Source organism: Leptinotarsa decemlineata, unplaced genomic scaffold (genome assembly GCF_025532065.1).
Source record: "Leptinotarsa decemlineata unplaced genomic scaffold, Ldec_3_MD MMD2_tig00000882_RagTag_RagTag, whole genome shotgun sequence".
NCBI lineage: Eukaryota > Metazoa > Arthropoda > Insecta > Coleoptera > Chrysomelidae > Leptinotarsa > Leptinotarsa decemlineata.
The window spans coordinates 10,552,218-10,578,131 of NW_027412556.1; the positions used below are offsets into that span (position 1 = coordinate 10,552,218).

The following is a 25,914-nucleotide window of genomic DNA, read 5'->3' on the forward strand; positions in this document are numbered from 1 at the left end:
ACGCACATTTTCTGCGATGCTCTAAACTAAAAAGTTCCAAACGTTCATGGATGACATCATTACTGATACCTCTCTCAGGATAAGAACCATCTATTGTGAAAATTAGAAATTTACAAAACTTTCTTTGAACTCTTTCAATGGCTATGTTATGAATCTCATAGAATGGACTCCAGACAATACTTGCATATTCTATCTTCGATCGTACGTAGATGAAATACAACAGCTTCATGGCTTTAATATTATGGAAGTTTCTGCAATTTCTAAAAATGAAATCATAAGCTCGGAGAGATTCTGAAACTTCCTGTGGAATATGTCTACCAAAATTCATGATTGAATATTACCCCTATGTCTTTGATCTCATTACATCTCAGCAGATCTGAATCCTGTATTACATACGGGAATGTATAAACTTTTTTTTCGACTATAACTCACTTCTTTACATTTCTCCACATTGAGTTTCAACTTATTATTGCTACACCAAGCAACAAGAAATAATTCTAATTGAGATTGAAGATTTACACAATCACCTACTTCCCTATTTATAGAAAATAATTTCAAGTCAATCGCGAAGCTTGACCGCTCACAAGCTGAAGTTTCACATAAGTCATTAATAAACAATAAAAACAAAAGAGGACCTAGGTTGGAGCCCTGAGGCACACCAGAAGGAGCTATATATGTTCTATATTTATAATCGTTATAATACACGAATTGTTTTCTACATGTCAGATAGGATTGCATCAGCTGACACCCAGTATTCGAAAAACCGAAACTCATCAGTTTATTGAGCAAGATACCATGATCAATTTCATCAAATGTTTTAGAGAAATTCGTGTATATAACATCAACTTGGCCATTGTTATCCAATGCTTTGGAAATAAATTGAGTAATAATGACTAGATTTGTAACAGTAGAACGCTTAGTAACATGTTGATATTGAGATAGTTGCCGTTGAACAGAAGCATATATGCGATTATATAAAATAATCTCAAAAATTTTAGAAAACAAACGTAAAATAGATATGGGTCTGTAATTATCTATATTTGATTTCTCACCACTTTTGTATACAGGACATACTTTAGCTAATTTCCAAGTATCTGGGAATGTTCTAGATACCAGACATAAATTAAAAATTCTCGTTAAAGGTTTTGCTAATGCTCCTGCACAATCCTTTAACAAAAATGATGGGATCATATCTGGGCCTGATCTAATGATAAAGCATAAAAGTGAAAACATTAATTGTGCGTCGGTTATAAAAAAACAATGAGCAAAATTTTTCGACAGTCAAAAAAAAACTATTGAAATAGACTTGCCAGCTGTGACTCTTGTCTTGGCTTCCACTGAGGTTGCCTCTTATTTTTTCCAATATACTCTCTTTTTGACTTGGAAGTATAATAATGGAATGACGTTTTGGCAAAAAATTTAATTTCTAAGTGTGAATAAAATTTATTGGGTACTTTTATCATTTCTCTATCAAGAGTGGTAAATTCATTTTGATAAACTACATACTTCTTCGATTCTACACAAACAGACTAGACACGGGAGTTCTGTACTGACAACTCTAGTTGCTCTATTGGGTTACATGTAACATCTCATATTATGACCGTTCCTTCATTTATGTTTACCTTCACACTACTGTTAAGTGATATTCTCTCCAGTTTGTTTGTTTCCTAATACCAGGAATCAGGACACTTTGAGCCATAGAAAAGCATTTTTCTGAGTTTTCATTTATGTCCAGGACTAGACGCAATTTTAAGTTCAGGTCAACCGGTTTACTTCTCAAGAAAAGCAGGATACATGCAGAATTTTATGGTCGAACTGAGTAGCAAAAATAATCAAGAAATTGACTTTTGTTCAGATATAATTCACTGTATTTCTTTAGGGTCTTCCAATAGGGACTTATGAACTTTGACAATTGTTAAGGGACATCTTGTTGTAACTATATCAGTCAGATTAGTTGTCATTTATCCAGTATCTATTCAACAAAACGTATAAATAATACAATTGTTTCATCAAAATGAGTGTGCTGTTCGGATAAAGTACCGCGCGCTTCCCCCTTTTGACTATTCGCAATATGGCGGATACATTTGGGACCACTGGTTTAGTTAACAATCGACCAACACACGTACGTCGTACGTACGAAACACATGATCTACCTAAAATATTGCCACTGTCTCTGAGTGTGTGCAGCGATTTGCGATTGGCGATTTTTGCGTCGTGCCTTGGGCCTGCACCCGTACAAAATTCAACTAACTCAGGAACTGAAGGCACACGACCATAGACAACGACGTATGCTCTGGAGCAGTTGGCACCTGACCCTAATAAACAATCCACATGAGATCCAATGATCACTGACCCCACGGTGTGGGGAGTGGTCGTTGGTTGATAATGCTGGCGCGCCCTCAAGAATGTTTCGGGGCTTCGGGGGATAGGTCCTGACCAGCGCATACTTCGGTTTAAAAAAAATAATGATTTATTATTCACCATTAAATGGAATATTCTTCAGATCACATAACGAGGTGAATAAATAGATTATGTTAGGTCTCAAAACCAATTCTTTCATATAAACCACAACAAAAATTAATAAATATTCTAGCTATAGTGACACCAGGATTTAAATAGAACTCAAATATAATTGAGGAAATATTCTAAAAAAAATCTTGTTTCATTGCTTCTTAAACAAATATTGTTTGTGTTAAATTTAAAGATAGGAAGTGTTCAATGAAAAACCTCATGAAGGTTGGTTTCTACAAAAAACTACCCTGAAATTTCCGAAGTGTCATAGAACTTATTTGAAATTCACGCTTTACCTTTTTCTCCCCTTTGTGTATGTTTTGCTATATATTTGACCTTATTTGAGCCAATTAGATTTTTATTATTTACTTTGGAATTTATAACCTTCGTTTTTTCTCAGTTTCACAAAGATTCATGAACTACTCACTTACCAATGTATACTAGGTGATTATTTTCATATTTCTATATAAAACATGCTTTCCCCCAGGTTAAGTTGTAGAACAGCCTCGGCTGAACTTTGCCCTTTCATTGATTTTTGTATTTACTTCTTCTTCATGAACAATGTATGTCAATGAATAAAGCCCATTGATTATTATTATTATTATCAAAACTCAATATCCGTCATGGTATTCAGGGAAAGCAGTTGTTTCCCGACAGGTATTCGATAGATCCCGCTGTGTACGAGTTTTAGAGATGCAGATGTTTCGGCCAACATTCACTTCAACCCTCGCGACTGATTTCGATGATATTTATATTTTTGAATTCCTCATCCAAACATGAAGAAAGAATCAATTTTCAGAAATGAACATTGTTCTGAATACGTTATTTAGGATATATTAGTCAACCCCAACAAAACTATGATAATTCCCTTCACCAGGAGGGGAAAATTGGATGATTTAACGCCACTTTCCCTCAGTGGTGAGACCATTCCATTTGGAAAGGAGGTGAAATATTTTGGCAATGTCCTTGATGAAATACTCACCTGGAACGCTCACTTGAAAAAAGTTTTACACAGAGCCAAACTGTCCTTATGGACATGTCGGAATATTTGTGGTAAAACTGGGGGTTTAGCTTCCACACAAATCCATGAAATACATGTGATGACTATCAGATCTCTTATAGAACAATTGCCTGGTGGCTGTAGCCACCAGGCAATCATTTTTGGCTGTAGCCAAAAATGATTTTCCCTAATAGAAAGACTTGACAACTGGTATCTGGTCTGGATTCTGGCCACACTGGCCTGAAAGGCAATGGTGCTAACGACCCTCTTGCAAAGAAAGGTGTTACAAGCAGCTCCATCGGACCAGAACCTGCCATTGATATCGCTTCAGGCGATGCCAAACAAATATTGAACACTTGGATGGCCAGAAGATTTATCGACTTCTGGCAAATTTCTCTAGGATTGGCTCACTCCAAAGCATTCCTTCACGCTTTGGAGCTTGAAACCAAACTGTTGTTGAACTACAATAGGGATGAACTACGATGTCTAACAGGCCTTCTCGTAGGTCACTGTTGTCTGAATCATCATATACAGAAACTCGGACTGTCGAAAGGCTCGCCTATGTTTGGAAAATGATGGAACAGCAGATCACATACTTTGTGCCTGCCTTGCTCCGGACCGAATCAGGTTCCCAGAGTTTGGCAGAGCTGCACTTCCACCATCTGACCTGAAAAATCACTGACCATTTGAACTAATCGGCTCCGTTAAGGAGCTGGGTTTATTTGGTCGCATTTGAATAGGCGTGAGCCACAATAAACCCTTGCGGGTTGTGGTGGAGAGTCGAATCGACTAACTCACTTTTGACCCAACCTAACCTAACCTAGGTTACTTTAGGTTTGAGTGGGATTAATCTCAGCGACTAATGTTTGGGAATGATTCGGGTTCAGATCAGGTTAATTTAGGGTTGAGTTCAGTTCTGTTTACGTACGGCTTTATTTTCTGATTGTTTTCCGATCTCACAACTTGATTTAGCCAAAAAAATCTCACACCAAATTTTGATTATACTGAAAGTTTTATGTTTCCCATTCAAATATAAGGCAATCGCGATAGCGACCATTGGAAAGAGTTACCGAGCTTCGAGGTTGAATAGAGAGAAAATTCCAACTATGGAAATGGATAGATTTTAAGCAATTGTTGTCATCACTAGAGTTTAGGTTAGTTTGGTGAGGTTTGAGTTGAATTCAGCTCAATTTGGGTCAGGTGTTCTTTTTTGGTCATTTTACGTACTCACAACTTGAGTTGGCCGAAAAACTATTCCAACGACTGCTTCTGATGGTATTCATATTTTCGATTCCCCCATCTGGAAATGAGACAAAAGGTGTGTTTGTGACAATTCTCGACACAGTTAGGTACATTCAAGTCTGAGGAAAAAATCCAACTGAGGATACTCTGTAAAAACACACTTTTGTCTATTTTCCATGATAGTTTTATGTTTGTTGACTAGTTTCAGTCATTACACCATTTTCAGTTATGACCACATACTGTTTCATTCATTCATGAGGAATCCGAGAATTTGATCAATTATGAAATCGGTTTTGAAGAAATGAAGTACATTTTTAACAATGTTTTGAATTCTATTTCGAAAATAACCTCATCCCTTTTTTGTTGTAAAAATATATCTACTTATGTCACCACCTTCGTTGTAACTCACAAATGTTTGTAATATAATCAAAACTTCGAAAAACGTGACACTGCATGTCAAAAACTACAGAAGAAGTACTCACCTGAGAATATACTGGCGATGGCTGCTATAATGAAACTTATAATTACTCCTGGGCCAGCAACTTTTTTCGCCACCATTCCTGCTACGAGATACATTCCTGTTCCGACGCAGCTGCCGACGCCTAGGGATGTCAAATCCAACGTTGTTAGACATTTCTGGAACAATTTAAGTCTGTTATGAAACAAGATCGATCCTGTGGGATTGCAGGCAGAAGACGTTCATTGGGACATGTGAAAGTTGAGGGCGGTGCAGTGAGAGTTATGTATTTTTTGATCTCACACAGAAAATATTTTAGTAAACAACGCAACTTTCGAATTCTAGGCTCCAGATGCCTAGATCTTCAAATCGATTGTGATTTTGAATTTCACAAGTACATAGACAATCCGGATCAGTCTCAAACCAGTTAGGTTACGCAGCAAAGAAATCAGTGTATGTCTCAATTCTTGATAGACTCACATCTGTAACTGTAGAGTAGGGAGGGTGACTGTAGGATCACATGTGATCCATAGTACATCCTCCCGAAGAGTTGTCCTCCTAGGTCCATCGTCCTAGTAACCTGCCATGGGCAGGTTACTAGGAGACATCCTTTATATCAGCAGGTGTAGGCCAAAACTCCCTCGCCAAACACACACTCACTCATTGACGATAACTTCGGACACTCGCATAGGACATGCATGACAGTTTTATCTTCCTGTTTACACATCCTGCATAGAGGTGTGTTCACTAGCCCCATATTATGGAGGTATTTCCTTAGTTGACAGTGGCCAGTCAGATATCCTACTGTTAAGCGTAGATTTTTCCTGGTCATCGCCAGATGTTTCTGCGGCGCCAGCTTCCGAGGGTCGCTCAGGGTGATCCAGGCAAGATCCATACCATATCTTTAGGGATTGAGCATGTGTGTGACGTTTGGCTTGTTCGGAAATTGTCGAAGTCATCAGGCCGTAGGTATCACTGAATAGACTCACATCATTGTGACCCATTTTTTTGGAGTATTCCTTCACCTTGATACCATTTCTTCCTAGATGTTCAGAAGCGACATTCTGCAAGTAATTGAGTTGAAAATGCGTGGGTATTTTGAACCCAAGGTCAATACTATGAACTCGATAATAATCAGACTCTTGCTTCGATCACATAATGATGAGCTATTGCGATAACTCACCTGACACTATCTGTTGAGCTCAAGAATTTTTTTATAATCTTGATTCATCAGTGGATCTCATGGAACCCTGGTTGATTACCTGCAATGTTACTAAACATTCTGAACAAAAGTCGTTTTGTTGCCGAAATCTGAGTTTTTTATTGAACTCACTGGAAAGTTTGACGTTCCACACCCTGGAAAAAAAATGTTGGAAAGTGAAGAACTTTATACAGATAACGAAGGTAAAAACTCTCAGATAGTTCAATATTAAAGCCATTCACTATTTAGTGAAAATTAGACACTTAAATCAATAATATAATGCAATTCATAATGGTTACTGTTTAGAAAACACTCAGATGTTTGGTAGTTATGAATTTATGATCAAAAACACTCAACGCCTACTAGATACGAAATTTCAATGTATTTAATTTTGAGTGATATATACTTCTATACCCTACTAATATTATAAATGTGAAAGTTTGTGAGGATGGATGTATGTATGTTTGTGGCTCTTTCACGCCTAAACGACTGAAACGGATTTAGATGAAACTTCACATAAATACAGCTTATACAACTGAACTAAACATAACTCAACTAACGTATTCAAAAAACACTTCATTGTGAGATTTTCACTAAACGATTTTACAAAAACGCAACACGTCTTTCTAATATTCTACATATTCAATGCTTAATATACCTTATTCTACAATTTGAAGTACCCCAATTTCAAGTATCTGATTTTCACCTAAGCTTCTAATGAATTAAATTACCTGAGATAATGTCCCAGTTTCCACAGGCCCTGTTTCCCGAAGCCCCGATACATCCGGAACGAACACTCCCCACACCGTGGGGCCCGAGAATCATGTGCTCGGAGCAAGCGCAGTGAGCCAAGAATGACAGCCTTCTGTATCTGTCCGGCTGTGGTTTCTGCCTTAGTGCGGCAATGCGGCAAGCCGTATGATTTTAGGAACTCCAATAATCAGAACAACTATCTTAACATAGCGGACGGAGTCTGCGGAATTCGAAAAGAAAATCTCGATATTTTACCCGTTAATCCTCCTCTTTTCAGACAATATTCGTATCGCCAGGAGCTGGAAACTACACGACAAATAGTGTCTTGCTCTGGTAGTCGAGAAGGACTACATCAGGCTTATTAGCTCGTATGAGTCTGAAGGTGGAGAACGAATAGTTCTGATAAATTCGGTACTTTTCGTTCCACACATCGGATTCAAAATCCTCTGGAGCGCAGGACAACACCGGTGTCTCGTCGTAAGAGTGCCGTAGATGTTAATGAAACACATTATGTCGATGGATATAAACCGAGACTGCATATGCTGGCTTTGCTGACAGAAAGTGTTTTAGGGTCTCGGACACCTCGCGACAGTCCCTGCATCTTGTGTCAGGAACCTCTATACCCATCATGCGAGTACGGTAGACTAAGGTGTTGAAGACATCATCCTGGAATGCCATGATGAATCCCTCAGTTTCCGACTTCAGCCCACTCAACCTGAGGAAAGCGAAAGTCAGGCGCTTTGAAAAGCCAAGGTCTTCTATGTTATTGAAAAAGACCCCATGCATTGGCACATCGTTGTCTTGCCGCAGAAGTGAGGTGATCCCTGCGGCTTTTGTATGAGCCTTTTGCTGAACGGGTTCCAACTCGGTGACTAAACCGAGTTCATTAGCTGCTCGGGCAGTGAACGCCGTTTACTTTCAGTTCCTGGGGCAGTTCAATTCTGTACAGGTGCAGGCTCAAGTGACGACGCAAAATTCGCCAAGTTGTGGTCTGCGAAAGTTGAGGTCTTGCGAGCAACAGGAAATCGACTGCTTCGGATTATCCTGCACACTTTCACAGACAGTGGATTTGCTTTCGACGTATCTTGCGTTTTGTCGTGGTACGAGTGTTGGACTATTGTTTACTGAACCAGTGGACTCAAATTTATCCACCACATAGCCTCTTGGTAGAACGATTATGGACGAAGCACGCGGTAGGTTGCCTGAACAGAATGCCCATTTTGATGAAAAACAATTTAATCATTCGCAAGTGTTGTTTAATGCTATATCCTTTCATGATTTGGCTAAACAAATTGAATAAATGATAACTGGCCGTTATCAATTGTTAAAGATCGGAAGTCCCTGTTGGGAGACCCGTTACATGACACAACCACCAAACGACGATTACTGTTTATTCAAATACAATTATGAAAATTGATACAAATTACGAAAGATATGATTACAAATGATCTATCTCCCTCCTTTGATAGAATTTTTTTACTACTGTGTTTCCATACTTTGCTCATAAATGATCTGGAAGTAATTGACACATAATTTAGGTACGTGTAATGAAAACTGAAACAAAATCAATAAATCGGATTCGATAAATGAAATCTAGAAAAAAAAAACAATTTTACAGAAATATATTCGAAAACTAGTGCCTACTAAAATAAAAGGTAACCAAAATATTATCTCTGTATGAACCTCTTTGTATTATTTTAAAAACATTTCAGAACTTTATGAACCAGATAGAATGAAATAAGTAACTAATGTTTGACTGGTGGGCGTATCTAAACCCAAATCAAACTGACTTCAGAACTGTCACTATCAGTCATTGTCAGTCTGTGATACTACTTTTATGAATAAGTTACACAATTTTTCCTTCGTAGGGGAGTTTCCGATGTTCGAATCACCTGAGGATAATGGAAATTTGAGTTTCATCAAATGTGAGTACTCGTACAGTTTATATCTCAGAGCTATTACTAGCTACTATAGTTTTTGAAATCTACCACTGAAAAAATTCTAGAGGAAGCTGCTCATACGACATAAAATGAGATATATTTAGTAACTCCGTTAATTACAAATACTTTGTTTCTCGTCAGTGATAGAGTTGAAAATTCGACCGAATTTTTTTCACCCCAAATAACAGTCATGATAGATGGTGGTCTTTGGGGTGATCACCCCTGAATGAGATATCTATCTATTCTTGTAGTATACACTGTTAAAATCCTATTGTTTCTTCAATTCTTCGATATAAAATTTCAGCCAACTGAAAATCTCATGATTGTATCATTTATTGAAACTTATTGTCTGCAAACAAGGATGAGAGAACAATAATCAGTTCCATAGGAATGAATATCAAGAATGTCTCAATTTTCTTCACATTTGCTACAGAGTACGATGGTGATTGACATTTTGCGAAACATTATAAAATCTTTCAGAAATAAACACTTCTTCGATCAGTTTTGAATAATAACAAAATAAAAGCATGTTGAATTTTTAAATTAACGTGATATATAGGTAACTCTTTCACTTCTATTTCGCAACCTACAAGCTTATTCCATGCAGATTCGCCTTCCAGACGAACGTGATTGCAATCCTTGTAATATACGAGAAACAATAATGAAGTGAGTGGATATATAGTTAACCTTTTCTGCAATTATTTCGTACGGTAACAATGGGAATGTCTTGGAGAAAAGAAAGGACGGTTGAAAATCAGCTGTGGGGGTAACAAAATGACGGGTACAGAACTAGATCATAAAATGGGTCAATGGAAACGAATAGTAATGAGTCCTTCAACTACGTAATACACGTGGGATTTTTTTAAAGACAACGCTTGAGAAAAAAACCAGAGAACTGCTTCATTGAAGCAGGAATCGACTTAGAATCACTCGAGGGCTCCTCACTGGATATTTTCATCGGAAGATTCGTGAACAAAATATTGTTGCTAACAGAGACCTCAGCCGTAAACTGTATAACAATATAACATAGAAAGATTTTGCAAATGTGAGGCATGGATTACAGGAAAATAGTAATTGATAGGTAACAAAAATTCGTTCATATTTCCGGGGAATCCTTCTCGGATCAATTTCATTGATATTTTGGGATTGATCGTAATAAGAGACACACCAATTTCTTTGTGTTACAAATATGAATAACTAGACTACAGTAAATGTGTAAACTGTATTAGGAAAATACGAGAAAATGTTCCCAAAGAGAAATTATACGGAGAAATATATTTCTGAACTAAGTAAAATAGTTCAAGTAATATTTTTTTACAAAGTTTCAAAGTAACCAGAGGGAACTAACGTATTGATGTGGTAATGGATACGAAAGAGAATGTGACGTATTCCATATCAATAGACTTGTATTCAACCTTGAAAAAAATTGAATGAAATGATTCATGATGATAGCCTTCTATTAAAATTAAAAAAAGCAACAATTTCGGTCCTACAGAGTTTTCTCCTGATGTGGGATATTTCTAAAACTTCAAATTATCTTCTGGATAACTGCTCACAAGTAAAAATTTTCAATTGAATTTAATAATTCTATCGCTATTTTTATCTTATAGATTTTTTGCTTGTTTCAACTTGGGCATTCAGTTTGAATTTTCAGTTCTATAATTTTAGGTCCTAGAAATAACCTTCGCCTATTATCACAAGAAATCTATCTCCCACCATTTGACAATTCTAGAGCTTATTATGATTTGACGGAAAACCAAGCAGGTGATGCTAATATCAATACTGAAATAATCACTTGATATATGTTTATTGTTTCAGAAATAACTACATACAGCCTGAAATTTTTGGAAGGCTGTGAATCTAACGAAGATGTACGAAACGGTAGTTGAAATCAACATTTTTAAATCACAATACATGTTTTGGATAGAGATCAATATTACAATACTCCTTTTTTTGAAATTACTGCAATTCAAATGAGTTTTGTTCACAGGATCCATGTTGGATGAATTCAATATAAGCAATATGGATACGGAATTCATATTCCTAGGTGAGTTCGACAGAAGTTACAAAAAAGACAATTTCCGAAACAGCTCCTTGAGAAATGATGAATATCACTGAAATGAACAAGAACTTGAAAAATGTACTACGTGTTTCCCTTTCCATTCAAAATTCATCTAAACTGTTCTAACTTTAATAAAAAACGAAAATTTTGTTACATTGTATTTTTTTCAGAGAATTTCAATGAAGATCTACAAAGTGAATTGCCAGATATCAGTTTGCAAGACATATTTTTAGGTAAATATTTCATTGATTCTATAGTATATTGAGCCTGAATAACAGCTAGATGGCTGAGGGAGAATATTTCGTTCAGCTTTCACAACCACTACTAATACTAACTATTATTTCCATTACGTTACGATATCAATTGAGTTGTAATTCACGACTTTCAAAACGGGTTTCAAATGAATTCTCCTAACCTCCTAATTATGATCATCCAACTTTCAATTTTAGTGAATTGATGGATGTAGTTTATTGTAATTGTTTGAAAATGGCCTCGTAAGACGAAACTGCAGCAACATTAGTTACGATTAAAAGTGGTAAAAAACATAAAAAGTTTCAAATTGAAAAGGTATATTTTTTGGAAAGATTAACTTTTGAGAAAGAAAGTTTTTGGCCTTCTACTTCTTTGCATGATCTAAACATCATCGTATCGAGTTGATTTTTGAAATTGAATTCTTCATTTCTTTCTTTGAAAGATTTCCACATTGAGGTGACAGTGTTCCATGCAAGTAAAATTTCACTTCTTTCATTAGTTATATTGTGTAGGAATCCCGTGAATGATATCTGATTCGATTCCATATGAATGTTTGAAATACAAACGGAAGGGAGAAAAGAGGTTTTTGTATAATTCAGCGTTCATATGAAAGTATTTGTTTCGAAAGTATTTCCCTTTCGTGTAATTCAATGTTTATATGGAAAAAGCTGGTTCGGAAGGGTTCTTTCTTCCAGTTTGTTTCTGAAAGTTACTTCTTTGCATGATCTACTCATCTTTGTGGAGAGTTAATTTTTGAAATTGATTGCTTCCTTCCTTTTTTTGAAATATTTCCACATTTTTTCTACCAAGGTGGACAAGTAGAAGGCCAAAGACTTTCTTTCCCATAGGAAGTTTCATTTCTCATCTTCCAATTTCAGCCATTATTCTTAATTTTTGTTAATAACATTCTCTGTTCTGAAGATTTCAGAAGGAAGGATTTTTTTTTGAGTTATTTAAAACGTCTTCGGTGTATCATTTTGTTTGCTTTCTTCATTTTTATTTGGCAAGTATTTCAGTTTTTGTAATACTGAAATCATAGTTTTTCCATAAATTTTTTCATCATTATTCATAATGATGTGATGTATTGTATTTCAGATCCTCAAGTGATGAATAGCAGTGACAATTACCAAGAAAAAACCAGCAAATCTGATTTTTCGTTCACTGAGAACGATATTATGAATTTGTATTATCTGAATGAGAATCCAGTGAGAGAAAAGAAAACCAGGAATCCAAAAATTGGCAAAGAAAATAAGAATACTAGAAAGAAGAGACATTTGTTACATTGATTAAAACCAATAATTTTTTTCCTTCATTATTTTTTATAATTCAAAATGTGTCTGTTGAAGTGACAATAAGAATAAAGAGATTCAAATCAATTCAACTCAATTCAATTCTTTTATTACCTTTTGTGTCATGAAAAAAGATGAAAGTTTCGTCAATACAGAAATAGATAAAAATAGATTGAAAAAATACTCATAGTTATTATTATTAAATTAACGTCTTCATCCAATTGCTTGTCCTCATGTGATAATGTAATAACTAATTGCTAATTACATAGCAAGAGCATGTAAATAGCGAAAGATGCTTGATGTAGTTTTTTCCACATAGAGTTGATGTGTTCAGACCGTATCAGAAGAGTATCAAACGAATATACTCGAAGTGTTCGTGCTTACAGTAATTTTTCATTCCGGAAAAATTTTGCTTGAAAAATAGAAGACCTCTTTTTCATCATTTCGAAGACGCCAATGATATGTGTCAAAGTTGATATTGCGTCGACCGTCATAAGATCGCTATCTCTAACAATAAAACCTAATTCCTGAATCAAAAATACAATAAACCTGAGCCACATCTTTCATTTCCTGGATCTTCGGAACGGGTAATAAAAAAAACGAGCGCGCAGTAAAATTTGTAATTATATCAAGGAATAGAAGGTCGTCACCGGATTAGAGATGTTGCAAAAAGGAGAAGTCACTGTTACGTCCAATGAGGATGGAAGCGGAACAGATGAGTTTTTTTTAATGTTCTAGTAACTACTGAATATTTTCCTAATAGAATATTTCAATATCACCTTGAGCACTTTTTGAAATGATACATCCACAACTACCATAAATAAAATTGATATGAGTTTTATTATAATACAGTCATGGAAAAGAAAATTAACGAAGGTGACAAGCTTACAATAATAATAATGACAGTAGTCATTACAATAATGATTCTTGTTTCACAGGAATACATAGACAATTACAAAATATTAACATAACATATAAGTAGGTACTTGTGATGCCCCCTTTGGTGTGGTAATGAATATTACTGGAGATTTTCCCAACAACAAACCATTATTTCAACACCTCCACACGTGTTTCGATCACCAAGTGATCATCTTCAAGAGAAACATCAAACTGATCTTTCTCTTGAAGTACTTCAAGAAATTTTAAAAAGAGAATACGTGAACATAAAAGAGTTTTTACTGAAGAAGACCAATTCCGCCTATACGTATCACCTCATGGAGAACGAGCACGATTTCAACACTATCTACGACATTCTCCATACAGAAAATGAAGGACATAAATTGAAACTGCTGGAGTCTCTGAAAATCAATGAGGGCAAACATTCAAATTCCATATTGAATGATCATCAAGAGGTTAACCAATCACTATTGTCAAACCTTTTGTCATAATGTCAATAATCATTCATATTTAAAATTCACCTGTTGTTCAATAACTGAGATTGTAATTGTTTGTTGAATTCTATTTGTTGTCTCAATTACCAATAGCAATATGAGAATTGTAGGCCAGAGTGTATTTTAATTACCGATGAAGCTACGGTGTTAGTCTCCAATAATACGGGATAATGGACGTTTAATCCTCGGTACAATAAACGCCCAGGGCCTCAGCAGAAAAAGACAACACACTAAGGCTCTCCTCCACATACAAGAAATCCAAATTCTGTGTATTACCGACACACTCACCAAAAACCCCCCAAATATCACCGGTTTCAACACCACACACCGACCAAAAGACTTACACTCACGAAGCATCGCTATATTAACTAAACGAGGACTAGCCTACAAAAAACACAACCTTCTAATTACCCTGTCCGAACTCGACTGCCTGGCAATCGACCTACTCTCCAACTCCGGCAACATAACCATCATAGCCTATTACAACCATCCAACTCAATCCGTTTCCAGAGAGTTAATCGAATATACATCCTCTCTCCCAAAAGCATTTCTAATAGGAGATTTCAACTCCAGACATACACAATTCGGAGATTCTACCTCCAACGCCAACGGCCGCCTTCTAGCCAACCTTATACTCGAACACAATATCTATAGAATTCCCTGTCCTGACCCGACGTTCTTGAGCCACCGTGGGGCATCCATCATCGACCACATCTTGTGCTCTGAGAGTCTGATAGAGGAGGTCGATGATCTTGCCTATATCGATGACACTATTACGTCGGATCATCTCCCCATCATCGTCAAAACTTTCCTAAATTTCCCTATTCCCTCAAGTCCTAAAACCATCTCTTATAAAAATCATAAATTCACAGATGTCAAACGCTTCCACTCCCTCATCAATCAAAAACTCTCTTCTCTTAACAATCCTCCACTTAACCATCCCCGACAAATTGATGCTCAAATCAACTCAATACAAAAAATTATTTCTAAATCAGACGACTTATCCACCCCTACAACTACTAGACTAATCGATCAATCCCCACTTCCTCCTTATCTCATAACTCCCATCAAAAGCAAGCGCAAACTCTACAGAACTTTCGTCCGAACCAGAGATCCAATCCTAAAAACCGAGTGGAACCGTCTTAACGCTCGCATTCGTCTCCTCATCAACCAATTCACCCAGAAAAGGTGGATGGAGGAGACTAAAAAACTCGACTACCGAGATGGAACGGCCTTCTGGAACAAATTCAAAGTCCTCACCGGACAAAAAAGGAAAACCGACAGTCACCTATCGATTGACGGTAACATCATCTCCAACCCTTCCGACAAAGCAGAAGCCTTCCGTGAAAATCTCGAAAACACCTTCCGTCTCCCTCAAGACCATTACTTCGATAACCAGTTCCTAAACCACGTTCACCAGCAGCTGCCCGCGAGAATGGGTAGGCACCCAGGTCAAATCCCCCTCGATCCTAACTGCCCCCTTAGATCTCCATTCAGCGAGGAAGACATCCTCAACACTATCCACAGCGGTAGAAATACTGCTCCTGGTCCAGACTCGGTTAACCGCCGATTCCTGAAAAACCTTCCCAACACTGCTATTCCCTTCCTCAAACACATCCTCGATGCTTGTGTTGTACACGCCTACTTCCCCACGGCCTGGAAACAGGCTAACACTATCTTAATACCCAAACCCCATAAGGATCCCACTAATCCCGATTCATATAGACCTATCAGCCTGCTTAGTTGCCTGGGCAAACTGCTAGAACGACTAATGACTAACCGTCTGAACGACTTTCTCATACTCCACAGAATTATTCCTCCCCACCAACATGGTTTCACTCCACTCAAAACGCTCTAGTCGAACTACACACTCACATATCCCAAAACATCAACGCCTCCTTTTGCACCATTGCAATCTCCCTATATATCCAAAAAGCCTTCGACAAGGTCTGGCACGCGGGCCTGATCTGGAAGCTTATCCAAACACCTCTACCTCATCACTTCATCCGACTAGTAGCCTCCTACTTATCTAACCCACAAATCCGCATTAAAGTCGGTGAAGCATTTTCCTCCCCTTTCACTCCAAAAGCCGGAGTCCCCCAAGGCTCAGTTCTCGCTCCCTCCTTATTCCTCATCTACGCTCATGACGTACCCACTACCCATAAAATCCTACAATACGCCGACGACACCATCCTTTACTCTTCCGCCCCTAACACCCGCCGCTTGCAAATTCGAGCCCAAAATATGATCGACCATTTCGAGCAATGGTGCAACAAATGGCGCATCAAAATCAACCCCACAAAAACCCAAACAATCCTCTTCCGACATCCTAATACCTCTACCCGTCCCAAACTAAACCCGGTCAACTTAAATCTCAGACTTTTGGGGGAAAACCTCATACTCCAGGACTCGGTTTCCTACTTGGGGGTCACCTTCACGAGGACCCTCAACTGGGAAATCGACCTGAGAGAGACACTGGACAAAGTCCGGAAGTGAGCTAACCTCCTAAAGGCTCTGAGAGGAAAGCTTGGGGGATGCGACAGTAGAACTCTGCTTCATACCTATAAAACCTTTATAAGACCAGTCCTCGACTACAAAGCAATGATATACTGTACGCTTCCTCCGAGACTGTCCCACTGCATCCTTACGACCGAAAGAAGAATCCTACGCAACATACACAACCTGCACTACCGATACCCTTCCCTACACTTATACAACCTCATAAATACTACACCAATCAACCAAAGATTTCAGGAACTCCAAGGACAATATGCGGCCAGGACGATGAGCAGCAGCAACACCGATGCCATCGACACGCTCACATCGCCATGGATCCCCCGTAGAGAATCCCGAACGAAACTCAGGAAAAAGCTCCCCTTTCCCCCAGCCAGACTCCTGAGAGCAATGGAAGACCCACCGGAGCCGATCCAGGACATCCTAGAGGATTTCCCACTGGGATACAGATAGCGGATACCTGCAGCAGCGTCCCGGAAAGAACCGAAACAAACACAACCCCGGCCCAAAAAACCCGTACCGAGTCCCAACATCTGGATCATTGACCACCGCAACGAACCCGGACTACCACATGGATTAACTTGAAAACAATGAAGAAAACTGGAACACAAAAACAACACAACACAAACATCAACACAAAACACAACACACACGCAACTCACTCACCCTGAAGAGGCATAAGCCTATAGCAGGGTCCTACAAAAATACACACACACACACACAAAAATTGTAAATACCTGTAGAATTTGTAATAAACGATTTTCATTCATTCATTCTACGGTGTTAGGGAAACACGTCTACAATAAGAGACTTTTGTGAAAATATAGTCAGTGGTCATACTTGAAGTCTGTGCGAAAATTTTAACGAGGTCCAGAAAAAAAAAACAACTGATAATAATTAAGTGCTACCTGTGTATTATTTTGGTTACAAATCAATTTCTGAATTATAAAACACAAGGCCGACGATCTTGAGTTAGTTTTTTATAGCTTGGTTCTTGAGTGGAACGGCAAATTCGAAGTGTGATTTTTCGGTGGGCGTCCGTTTATTTGTTTTTCAAAAAATGTATTTTTGACAGTAATAGTATTTCTTGCAATTTTCACATTTTTCTGGGAAATGTTTGGTCCAAAATTCCTCAGTGGATACCGTTTTAGACATTTACAAAGACACATCTTCTTGCAAATCAATTATCTTTATTTGAAGTGATGGTTTTGATAAATTACTTCAAATGGCAATTTAAAAAAGGGAGAGAGCTTGCCTATTTCTGCGAAAACTTGGAATCTTGTAGCAAATTCGTTCCTACGATCGCCCAGACCTTTTACATACACTGCAATGTTTTCTTCAGAGTTCTTTTTTTATTCAAGAATTGTGGAAAAATGAGTAAATTCTTGTCTTGCAATATCTTTTTCAAAGATGTCCACCTTGGGACGAAAAGCAGATCAGATCACGTAATAATTTTATATTTTCTCGTAACTCTTCGGTTCAAAAATATTATTTCAATTAATAAAGGTATAGCATACCTTATCTACGTATCAATTTATACTTGGTGTACAACACATTACAATATTTGGCGGTCCGAGGTTCGACCTTTCGCGGTCCGCAAACGGACTGCGGTCCGCCTGTTGCTGACCGTTGCCCTACACTGTAGGTTGATGGATTGTCATATATCAAAAAACAACTACTCCCCTGGCTTATACCACGAAGGGCGTTGGATTATATCCGGCAGGTGTCAGTGCAGGATTCTTAACTGTAGTTATTCCTGCATATGATGTTGGCGATACAACTGAATATATGTGAAAAGTTTTCTTTCCCCATACGAGGGATTGAGCAAATTTCGGATATACGGTGGATTACCTCCTTCACAGGCAGATGGGGCGATGACAAACCTGTCGTTTGTCGTTTCAGTCTAGTTCGAGGAATGATACTCTGAAAGAATTCGATTTTCAATTATCGGAAATCATCGACTTTATGTTGATGATAGACCTTGCACTGACGACTGGCCAAACAGTGCGACACCGGTCTGCAAGTGTGTTCCAATAATCAAAAATCTATTGCGGCAGTTGTATCGCCAACAGCATATACAGGAATAACTTTAGTGGAGAATCCTGCACTGACACCTGCCGGATATAATCCAACGCCCTTTGTGGTATTAGCCAGGAGACAAGTTGTTTTCTGATATTGCCAGTCCATTAACCTACAATGTAGGAAGTTGAGACTGGCCTGAACGAATTGTTTCTTTAAATAATTTAAAATTGTTTTTAATAATTATCATGGATAGTAATAGAGCTGGGTTTGATAGAGATAGGTTAGAATACACTTTAAGTGAAATGTCAAAAGGTCGAAAATATAATGGTGATTCTTTTTCCCAAGAAATATTGAATGTTTATGTAATGAAAAAATAACACTAAAGATAAAAACTGAGACAAGTTTCATAACGGAATATATTTTTAGGATGTTTAGGATGTCACTCGAATTTCATCAACATGCAAGTCATTTACGGAGAAATTTGTTTGTTTCGTCAATATCAATCAACAGTTCACAACGTGTTTCTCAAGCGCTTGATGAAGCTATTCTATAGCGAAATATGTGTCGCGGTTTTTGTAAAACCCTTTATGGTGAAAATCATACAATAAACTATTTCATTCGTGAAATTATAAAACAACGATAAAAATAAAAACAACAATAAATTATATTAATGAGTTTCAATGCGGAATTTCAACGAGTATCGGCCAGTTCTATTCAATTATCCAATTGATTTCATTTCCTAAAATCAAAACTGACACTTTTATAGTACTAGTCAAGCCCTGTCATTTGATACCCATATTGACATAGTTTTGAAAAAATGTGTAATCCACCATTTTGTAGCTGAGGCTATTTTTAATTTAACATTTTGTAAGCATACTACTATTCTATTTGTCAAGCCCTGTCATTTCATACTCATATTGAGAAAGTGAGAAACAATATAAAATTCGCCATTTTGTAGCTGCGGTCATCTTGTAATAGGGGAGGCCAAACAGGGATTTCGGGATTTACTAAAGCGCGGCAGATTAATATACAGCAGGATACTTTGTACCCAGTTAAGTACCTTCACCAAATATGAGCCCCATATATGAGGTCGCCTGTGAGGGATAAAGGATCAGATTAGTAAAAAAAATGATCATCAGAAATTCTCAAGCGCGTCAGATTGAGGTAAGGTGAGTTAATTACCTGCTAGAAACTGCATATTCCAGTAATCTGACGATTTGAGAGTGACGTAAAGAAAGGGGAGGGCAGTAAAGTTGTACAAAAATAACGTCATTTCGACATTCTCGAGCGTAGCTAATTTTTTTTTATTTTGAAGGAAATAATTCAAGGATAGCGGAAAATATATAATCTGACGATTAACGCAAGCCGAAATAACAAAAATTCGTCGATAAAGTTTAATGCGTGCAGCTGTGTAATACCTATATTTCCCTCTCCAAGTTTCTATTCCTTTATTCTCTATTCACTTTTTCTCTATCTATTACTTACTCTCTCACTCCGTCCCACTCTGAATTCCATTGCCATAACGCCATCACAGCTGATCACAGAGACTCGTTCGTGATGAAGATGAAGATGATGAATAATTGATCAAATAATTGATGGATGCGGAGCCGTAGCCGTTACTACGGCTACAGCATAATGAAGAAACGAAAAATTAAACTTTCTATGTTTTTTACCACTTTTATTTGTAACTAACTCTACTGCAGTTTCGTCCTATGAGGACATTTTCAAACTTATACAATATATAAGGGTATTTTCAAACTTATACAATATATAAGTTTGAAAATGTCCTTATAGGACGGAACTGCAGTAATGTTAGTTACAAATAGAAGTGGTAAAAAACATAGAAAGTTTCATTTCTCTTTTCTTCATTAATTAATCAATTGATCATAAAAAAGAAAAATTTTTGGAGCATTTTTAAAAAATTATTTTCTTATAAATACAAGTATTCTAAAACACACACTTATTTATTTGCATGCTATTTCCTTAGCCTTTCAATTAATTATGTTCAACGAATTAATTTTTTTTTAATATTGTTTTTGTCAGTTTAAGCGAATCCCTCTAGATAATCATCAGATTATGAGACAGCACGTCTAAAACATGAAGATGAACCATATATATCTCAATCTGACGCGCTTGAGTATTTCAAAATGGCGATTTTTTTTGAACATTATAATAATGGCCGCGAGTTTACGTCAGATCGGAATCGTCAGATTATTGAATGAGAGCTTTTTTTTGTTGCACTCTTAACACCCCTTTAGAAAATCTGATGCGCTCCAATAAATTTTTTCCTTCCACTTTTAACCCTCACGTACAACCACCCACATCATGCAAACGATCAAATTAACATACCAACATTATTGAAAATACGTAGGACATTGATGCTATTAATATCTGACGCACTCGAGTATGTTCATGCAACAGTATTTTTTACATATTCAAAAATCTATAGCCGCTTCCCACACCGATGAAAAGGTATATATTATATAACATATATCATATAAGCTTTGCAACCTAATATGTCTCAATGACGCTCGAGTAAATCCCCATTTTGCATCGTGGGCTCCCCTGCTATTGGCTTACTGTGACTTGTTAGAATATATTTGAATGGGTAACATATAATCGAGTATACAATCATGTGGACTCAGTAATAATCGACCAACAGCATGGCTTTATTCGTAATAAATGTACTATTACCAATTCATGCGCATTTAGTAACTTTATTGTGGATGGAATAAAAATTGCTATCAAATAGATGTTATATATACTGACTTGGCCAAGGTATTCGACAGAGTTAACCACGAGGTTTTGATCCTGAAGTTGAAAGCATTCAGTTTCACAAACAACACACTTCATTTCTTTCACTGCTATCTTTCCAACAGAATACAGTTCGTACAGTTCAACAACGTATCTTCCGTCAAATTCACCGATACTTCGCGAGTTTCGCAGGGCACGATTTTGGGTTCTCTCCTTTTCGTGTAATTTGTTAATGACGTTTCTTGGTATATTGGGCATTCTCAATTTCTCCTGTATACCGATAATTTCAAGCTGTTTAGAAGAATCGAAAGCGAAAAAGATTCTGATAAGCTTCAAGATGATCTCAATATCCTATCTACTTATTTTTCAGTATCTGATCTATCTCTCAACGGAGCTAAATGCAATATAATGAGTTCCACATGAAAGAAGTCACCTACTATCAAGGACTATTTCATTATTCATACCAATTTACAGAGAATCAATGAGATGAAAGATTTCGGGATCATTTTTATTGGTGTGTTCAGTTTCTCTCAGCACATTGAATAGTTAGTATCTGAATGTTATAGAAAAATGAGCTTTGTTTTAATATCTAGCCGTGAATTCAATCACGATACTTGTTTGTTACTCTACAGTTCCATTGTTTGTTCTACGTTGGAATATGGTTGTGTCATTTGGAATCCGGAGACCTGTTTATATTCTGAAACTATAGAAAAAGTCCAGAAACGATTATTAAGAACACTATTTTTCAGAAAATACAATGTTTGGCCTATATTTATATCGTATTCTAGCCAATTACAAGAATTTAACAGGCAACCATTGAAAGACCGCCGTGAGTCCTCGGAAGTGATTTTTGTTTTTAACATTCATAGAAAACTGAAAGTACCTGAAATTCTCTATACTATTGATTTTATCGTACCTGACGTAAGACTGAGAAGAAGAGACAATGTATTTCGTGTCTCAAACAATTTGTCTCCTCTTCAACAATGTCTCGAAACAGTTAACAAAATGGTGACAAACTGTGAGACAACAGAGAGACAACTCCTTCGAATGCTCAAATGTGACTGAATCTTTTTACGGTTATTTTATTATTTATTGTGTTATATTGTTATATTTTATATCGATTTTAACTGTATCAATGGTACTCAATGAATACTATATGTAAGAAACTTTTAAAAAAACTGTGCATCATGTGAGTGGAAACCATTCTGTTTGTTGTTGTGGTATAAATAAATTCCTATTCTACTCTATTCTACAATGATACAGAATTCTTTGAATTGAATTGTCATCGAAATTCAATGTGTGTACCTGATATCAGATCAATCTGCCAACAAGGAGGAGGTCAAACTTCAATCACTGAATTTGAGCCAAACAAACAGGCAAGCTCAATGAAACTGTTCAAAAATACACAATAGCTGGAACAGATTCTACTGAAAAGAAAATAGATATTTGCCAGGCAAAATAATTTTATTGATATAGAAAAATCGAAAGAGAAACTATTGTCATTCAATAACATCATATTTTCGAATACATTTTTTCACAATTATTCAATTCCATACAGTTTCTATACTGAAGTGTGCGTCAGACAAAATATTGCATTTTTCTACCTTTGCGTCGAAATAGAATGAACATCACCAATTGAGTCAATAACTGTATTTCCATATATCATTACGGTCCTCCATTCTGAAAAGCGCAAAGTGAAATTATGTATTCAAAACAGTTCATTGATTATTCCGCTTTGTGAGCGGTATGGAAATCTTGGAATGAAATTTGCGTTTTTTCCACGTAATGTGGAATATATGTCAGCCCTGTTTTATTTTCGAGTTTCATGTAAAAGTTTGTATAGCAAAGTGGCTATTATTTCAGCCTTTGTTGGATTTCCTACACTAGTTTCCTGAAACTACAAGCTTGTACAGAAATCTTTTATGTGGAACATGAAATAGTTATCCATTTGAGGTTGATAATGAGAAAATCATGAATTGGAAAATGTTTATTTTACTACCATAACAATGTATTGCATTCCAATCTATAAAATAACATAACCAGCCGGTTTTTCTTGATAAACAAGGACATTTCATTTGCAAGCTTGCTTTCATTCTTCCGGTATTATATGACAATAAAGAGTTCTTTCTGAAAATGGGTATGATATGTCAGACATTTCGTTACTTACTACTAAAATGGAAGTGATAAATATATTATTTGCAACATAACAACAAAAAAATTGAATCGAGATGATTTCTGGATGATATAAATTCCCGTCTACTCAATACACCTTCAGGTTACCATTTCCAGTGGAAATTAGTTTGTCCAGGAAATAACGTAACGCTTATTATTGACGACTTGTTTATTTTGTGGAAATTCATATTCACTGAGGATACATTACAAAAACACACTTTTGTCTATTTTCCACGATATTTTTTTTATTGTTGACTAGTTTCGGACATTACCTACACCATACTAAATTCTATAGACCTGACAAACAAACTCAACAACATAAAAATTAACAATAACATTAAATTATTATTAAACATAAAAAATAACGATACTAATTAGTATCGTTTGACTTCAAGAACATGTTTTCTCAAATTTTTCAACAGATGAATGCCTTCCCCTGATAAAAAACATATTAGATAGACAAAATACTAACACATATGTCAACAGTGAACTCTGTGAACTGTTCAACACATGTTTAAAATAAAACTATTTTAAGTTCAATACAAAACTCAGGCCTACCGAAGGGATCACCGATAAGTCCGTTACTAGCTGATATCTTCCTAAATAATTTAGAGAATGATCTCATTTTGAATAACTCTCTTTGCTATAAACATATTGTGTTCCGGTTTAGATATGTAGATGATATGTTAGTAGGTTTCGATGGTTCAACGAAACAAATATCTCATTCCTTGAAATTCCTCAATAGTCTACACGATAAGATCAAATTCACCGTAGAGATAGAAGAGATACAATGAGATAACATTTTTTAGATCTAACAATATCCAAAAACAATAATAAACTCGACTTTAACATTTTCCGAAAAAACACATTCACAGATTGCACGCTAACTTTTGACTCTTTCAACCCGATTTCACAGAAATTGTCTGCATTCAGGTCAAAAATACATAGGGCTTTCACAATATCTCTTTCTGATCAGAACCTACGAAGTGAAATCGCAATCATTCAACAAATAGCAGTTAATAACAAAATACCTACTACTCTAGTTAATATTATAATGAAATATCACCAAAAATCAATGATGAAAGAACTATATTCAACTTCCACGAGACCAGAACACAAATATGTTAGTATCAATTATGCAGGTAGAATCTCCGATAATATTAAAAATTATCTCTCTTAATTCAATCTACCAACATCCTACACATCCAACGGAAATTTAGGAAACAGATTATTTAATTCCAAACCTAAATTAGACAAAGGGAAGAGATCTGGTATATATCGACTAGAATGTGGTGAATGCCCCGCCATATATACAGGCCAAACTGGTAGAAATTTTGATACAAGGTACCATGAACATGTCATTTCGGATGAAAAATCACGAATGTACGAAAATCTTCAAAATTCGAATCATAAAATAGATAAAGATAATTTAAAGATCCTTCACACATGCGAAATAGGGAAAATGCTGAATCTGTTGGAAGCCTAATCCTAATTCTATTTTCCTCAATAAACAACTTGATCTAAATAATAGACCTTTCCTGAACCTATAATCCAGTTCCCAAAACCTACATTATATCAAAAGCTTTGTTTTGTTATGTTCCGATATTACAGGTATAGAAAATCTAGGTACCAAATTATTTATGATAGGATAGTCAACGTAGGTATAAATTACTCAAATTTGAATGTAATCTAATTAGTTTTGAAAATGGCGTAATGGCTGAAACTAGTCAAGACTAAAGAAATATCATGGAAAATAGACGAAAGTGTGATTTTGTAGTGTATCCTCAGCTTATTATTGAATTAAAAAAATGTTCAATAATGATAATTCTGTGATGAAGAAATAATTTATTTGAAAATTCATATCGTCAGCACTGAATTTCCCAGTATCTCTGTCAAATTATCATTGGCTGATGAAAAACTACTGATAATCTTCTCTGTGAGGAAAAACTTCTGAAATAAGATCGTCTTGGGAATATTGTACAGTTATTTATGCGTGTCATTTCTACCTCAGCTATATATTAAGAAAACGTTCTTCAACAAAAATCACAATCTAGATTTTTCAATTGAAATAAATGAAAAAAATATCTTTTCGGTTTTGATTCACCTACCATTGAGAAATATTTTGAAAATATCATAATCCAGTAATCATAAAAACCACATTTTTGGAATATTTTTATAATAAAACTGATTCTTCAACTGAGTTTCTATTGAATATATCCTTTTCGAAAATATGATTGGCCTAACCTCCAAACTGCTTCTTTTTTTCTTTTTTGTATATGTCAAACAACCAATCAATTTTCGTTTCAAATATAATGAAGTGCATCATAATAACGTTTCCATAATTTGTTATCTTC

At 36.2% G+C, this 25,914-nt stretch overlaps 2 protein-coding genes across 5 annotated transcripts in view; one reads left to right on the top strand and one right to left on the bottom strand.

Moving 5' to 3' along the window:
* LOC111509054 (solute carrier family 7 member 14) overlaps positions 1-25,914 on the bottom strand; it is a 206,292-nt gene that overhangs the window by 93,660 nt on the left and 86,718 nt on the right. Inside the window, exon 3 of the mRNA XM_074174980.1 lies at positions 5,236-5,389. Within this exon, the coding sequence (XP_074031081.1) occupies positions 5,236-5,389 (154 nt within the window). The remainder of the gene's footprint in view (positions 1-5,235; positions 5,390-25,914) is intronic.
* On the top strand, positions 8,935-12,794 carry LOC111515684 (uncharacterized). Of its 4 annotated transcripts, none has more exons than XM_023171890.2 (6): positions 8,935-9,089; positions 10,773-10,868; positions 10,923-10,985; positions 11,095-11,151; positions 11,337-11,399; positions 12,502-12,794. In XM_023171890.2, the coding sequence occupies exons 1-6, from the start codon at positions 9,002-9,004 to the stop codon at positions 12,702-12,704; spliced, it is 570 nt and encodes a 189-aa protein (XP_023027658.1). In that variant the 5' UTR covers positions 8,935-9,001; the 3' UTR covers positions 12,705-12,794. The 4 variants fall into 4 exon arrangements, with proteins under 4 accessions (XP_023027658.1, XP_023027659.1, XP_074031082.1 ...); XM_023171891.2 differs by having other exon boundaries at positions 12,514-12,794; XM_074174981.1 differs by lacking the exon at positions 10,923-10,985.

What these genes read in the sequence shown, in the direction of transcription:
- LOC111515684 (XM_023171890.2), top strand. Translation starts at nt 9,002, where the DNA reads ATGAATAAGTTACACAATTTTTCCTTCGTAGGGGAGTTTCCGATGTTC. An exon ending in TTTGACGGAAAACCAAGCAG is followed by an intron (nt 10,869 to 10,922) that starts GTGATGCTAATA and finishes TTATTGTTTCAG; the next exon opens with AAATAACTACATACAGCCTG. An exon ending in TTTGCAAGACATATTTTTAG is followed by an intron (nt 11,400 to 12,501) that starts GTAAATATTTCA and finishes ATGATGTGATGT; the next exon opens with ATTGTATTTCAGATCCTCAA.